Source organism: Mus pahari, chromosome 3 (genome assembly GCF_900095145.1).
Source record: "Mus pahari chromosome 3, PAHARI_EIJ_v1.1, whole genome shotgun sequence".
Taxonomy (NCBI): Eukaryota; Metazoa; Chordata; class Mammalia; order Rodentia; family Muridae; genus Mus; species Mus pahari.
Window position 1 is genome coordinate 95,461,103 of NC_034592.1, and position 4,849 is coordinate 95,465,951.

General features: G+C 36.9%; 1 protein-coding gene across 1 annotated transcript; it reads left to right on the top strand.

The window, feature by feature from the left end:
* Positions 1-580: 580 nt before the first annotated feature.
* On the top strand, positions 581-1,528 carry LOC110319107 (olfactory receptor 4K14-like). The gene has a single exon (XM_021194535.1). The coding sequence runs from the start codon at positions 581-583 to the stop codon at positions 1,526-1,528; it is 948 nt and encodes a 315-aa protein (XP_021050194.1).
* Positions 1,529-4,849: the final 3,321 nt, after the last annotated feature.

The following is a 4,849-nucleotide window of genomic DNA, read 5'->3' on the forward strand; positions in this document are numbered from 1 at the left end:
CAAGAATTAGGGTAGATTTAAGCCAATATTTTATTTCAATGATGTCACAGAAATTACTCTACTGATGTTCAATGGAGCCATTACACATGCTGTTAAAAAAGATGACAAGATCCTATCAGAACTTTTATATTGAAATTTAATATAATTCCTATCAAGCCCAAAGTTTACACTTATTCAAAGTAAAAGTCTCATTTCTGTTATAAATTGTTATGATTGCTGGTGACACTTCAACCCATTTCTTGTTAGACTAATGGTCAGAAACTCACTGAGATCGCAAACATTTTTAGGCCTTCAAGTTGCTGTCTTGCTTCCTCACTACATCCTGCAAAAGGAATTTCCTAATAGAGCGTGTATATAATAGTCACACCTGGTTCTTCCTTTTGGATAATTGCTCTTGGTTCATTAGCTTTCACTTTGGGCACTGATGTTTCTCAAAGTTTGCACAGACTTGTCTTTCCATTTGTGCTTTTCTATTTCAGGTGTAGATGTTACCTTACAATGTGAATGTCAGACTCAATTAGTTATTTTCTACTTGCCTCTAATTGATCTCTCTTTCCCTGAAGGTTGTTTCTGAAGACACATGAGTAAAATGGATGGAGGTAATCATTCCCTAGTATCAGAATTTGTGCTTTTGGGACTTGCCCACTCACAGAATATTCAAGCCTTACTCTTCATAATATTTTTGATGTTTTATCTGCTCATTGTATCAGGAAATATTGTCATCATGGTCTTAATAACCACTGACCCCCATCTTCATTCCCCTATGTACTTCTTGTTGGCCAACCTATCCTTTGTTGATATGTGGCTTTCCTCAGTAACTACTCCTAAGATGATCACAGACTTTTTCAGGGAAAACAAGACCATTTCCTTTACAGGCTGCATGTCTCAGGTCTTCTTTGCACATTGCATTGCTGCAGGAGAGATGGTACTCTTGGTAGTAATGGCTTATGACCGCTATGTGGCCATCTGCAAGCCACTCCACTACTTCACCATCATGAACCTGAAGAGATGCACTGGGTTGGTGTTGACTTCCTGGACCATTGGCTTTGTGCATGCCTTGAGTCACCTGGTAGTGATTGTGGAGCTGCCGTTTTGTAGCGCCAAAGAAATCGATAGTTTCTTCTGTGACATGCCTCTGGTAATCAAGCTAGCTTGTATGGATTCTCATAATTTGGATATTTTAATGTATGCTGACTGTGGAGTTGTAGGTGTAACCTGCTTTATTCTGCTGCTCATATCCTACACATATATCCTTATCACTGTTCACCAAAGCTCTAAAGCTGGGGCATCTAAGGCACTGTCTACGTGCACTGCCCACATCACTGTGGTGATGATCTTTTTTGTGCCCTGCATCTTCATTTATGTGTGGCCCCTCAACATCACCTGGTTGGACAAATTTCTTGCTGTGTTTTACTCTGTTTTTACACCTTTCTTAAATCCAGCCATTTATACACTGAGAAATAAAGAGATGAAAAATGCTATGAAAAGGTTCATAAACAACTACATGGATTCCCAAGGAAAGTCCTAATATCCAGAAACCTGCACTAAATACTTCAAGTAATAGAGACTGACCTTGCAGAATAAGTTTCAAACCAGGTTGTTTATTTATATTCAATACTTTTACTGCCTCCCATTTCAGATATAGGTTTAATGTACTTTGAAGTACATAATACGTTTCCTAAGTATTATGTAAATCAGCCACCACAACATTGTGAATTATTCACCTACAGTAAAAATATGATTAATCCTTCATACAGGAATATTATTCAACCCATCCTCTTAGGTTTACAATAAAGTAGAACAATGAGCATACTATCATAATAAAAGTTTACAAATGAAGCCTGATGATTTTTTCTAAGCTGCCTCAGTCATAGGGACTGAAAATTTGTACTGTATTTGTTGACATTTATGTAAAATTTTAAATATCATGTCCCCAAGGACCATGAGCACAAATTCACTGTTTAATTCTCTCATTTATGCTTCATTCATTAATATGTAACAGACCTCAAACATATACATTTGTAAGAACTTGTGCTGTGCTGGTTTCCTATATTTTATAGGTCAGGAAAGCCTCAGAGGCCTCTAAAACAGTTTCTCTCCATGACTAGATGGTATTGCCTTCTTGCAACATATTTTGTCTTCAAGACAGAAAAATCAGTTTCAAAGTGACAGAGATACTTCTGAGCTGACTCACATTCATAGTATTGGAAGGTCCTATGCAGGGGAAGAAAGGACATCAGTGATTTCTATCTCTGGAATCTTCATGCAATGAATGATCTACCAAGCAATATGGTAGAATAATGGCTTTGTTCCTATGAAGTAACCCACCACTTTCTGATTAGATTTGAGGCCTATTCCATAGGAAATAATTTATGGCCAGACCAATAAACCTAATCAAAACCCATAGCTGTGAGTGTCAAATGCAAATTCCCTGAGGAATCTACTATTACTTGTTTACAAAATTGTCATGTTGTCCAATTCCCTTTAAATGCTTGTGATTGTGGCAATTGATCTGTGCTATTTTCAACCTTAGAGAGAGAAGTCTTTTTTTTTTTGAAGTGAGAAGTGATTAATGTAGAGAAACAATAATATGCGAAGTGAAGAGAAGCCAATTGAACCCCAATAAAAGTGTTTATGTTCACAACCTTTAGGTGATTATAAGTGTGACTCTGAAATAAGAAATGTACCCCTCTAAATAAAGATAAAAGTGTGCAGATATTCTGTGGGACCAAACAAGTATTTTACTGATTATGTTATTTGTCCTAGAAACTTTGAGTTTCCTTTTTTCCAGGTAGCCAAAGTTTGTGTCAACTTGGCAAAAAAAATTAAGCAATTATGTTTTTTTGCAATTATCAATTTGTGCATGTTGAATCATCCCTAACAGGAATAAAATCAACTTGACCATTGTGATGACTTTTTTTTTCATTTTATTCTATATGCATGGACTTTTTTTTTGCATGTATGTTGTATACCACTTGTGTATCTTGTGCTCATAAAAAAAATCAGATCCTGAAAATGTATTTCTCATTGGTTGTGAACCTCCATGTTGTTGATGGGCATTAAATCCAGTCCACTGAAGGTGCAGTCAATGCTTTTCTCTACAGTTCTACAAATTTCTATATTCCATTTGCAAGCATTCTGTTGAGAATTTTTTATTACTTTTATTTTTTTTATACTCCAGTTGTTAACCTGATGCCCTCCCACAATTCCTCATTCCATTCTTTCTTTCCCCTTTTCTCCATGATGATGCTCCATTCCTGTATGCTGCCTGGTTGGTGGCTCAGTGTCTGAGAGATCTCAGGGTTCCAGGTTAGTTGAGACTGCTGGTCTTCCTATGGGATCATCCTCCTCCTCAGCTTCTTCCAGCCTTTCTCTAATTCAACCACAGGAGTGCCTGACTTCAGTCCAATGGCTGTGTGTGAATATCTGCATCTGTTGCATCTATGTTTATCATGTATATTTGTTTTTTATTCCTCATATTATTTTGTAGTGCCTTAATGTGGTTTTGGTATTAGAGCAATACTAGCCCTTAAAAAAGTTTAGAAATATACCTTTTGTTTCTATATAATAATTTTGGAAGCATTGGTTGTATTTTGTCTTTAAATGTCTGCTAGTATTCTGTAGTCAGTCTATCGAGAACTTTTGCTGTTAGAAGTAGATATTTTATTAGTATTTCATTTTTGTTTGCTTGTTTTAGGTCTGCCACACCCACTCCAGTAGTGACTTCGTCTGATAGCCCAAAAGCTTGGACACAGTGCCGAGGTGAAAAGTTCACAGAAACTTTGTCTCCTGGAACCTTTGCATCCTGTAAAACGAACGCTCCAAAAATGTCCTTGCTTTGGTCGGTGAATGAATCTGTGTGCTGCCCCTCAATAATGTTTTATTATAAGTGCCTCTAAGGATAGATTTTGACATGTAGCTAAGTTAGATTAGCCTCCACCTGTGTTCCAATGTCCTAGGCAGTCCTTGAGCCGACCCTGGACTTGGATAGCAGAGTCACTCCCACACACAGGAATTTACAATGACCTAGGAAGAAGGAAGGTTGTGGTCTAAAAAGGAACTAGGGTAAATACTTAGAACAATAGCTGAGTCATCCCATACACAGGAACTTACAATGGCCTAGGGGGAAGGTGGACTATACAATAGACTAGAATTGGAACTATTAAAAGGGCATGAAGCCCTTGCCTCTGACTTCTAAGATTTAGCTTACCTTAGGTGGGGCTGCTTTTGATCCCAGTTGTTAACACTGATTTTATCCCAGTTGGTTCCTGTTAGCTTTTAAGTATGTATTCCTCTGTTTTGTTGTAAAAGTAATTTTGCACCAGATAACTTCAATTTACCTTGGATGGCTTTGATGTATCACTTAATTTCTTTGTCTCCTGTAATATAAGACTGATGATTACTTTGACAAATTACATTCAGATACCACACTCCCTTGTGTCCGTGTCACCCTTTTTGCCAGCTCCTGCCCAACTGTACCGGAACCCTGATTTCTCCCACAAATTGAGGGGGGCCGACTGAGGCCAGTCCATAGCATAGGTCTGTTTAAATTATCAGTATTCTCTTGGTTTATCTTTGGTAAAGTAGCTGTACATAGAAATTAAGTACTTCCTTTAGGTTTTCTGCCTTGGTAGAATATATGTTTTAAGATACGGAATTACGATTTTCTCAATTTCTTTGATGTTTTTGTAATGTTCTACTTTTCATCTCTAGTTTTATTAATTTTGGTATTCTATTTTTTATGATTAATTATGAAAATGGTTTGTTGATCATTATCTTTTAAAATAGCCAGGTCCTCCTTACATTGACTCTTTTTATTTATTTTTGTTTATTTGTTTGTTTCCAATGA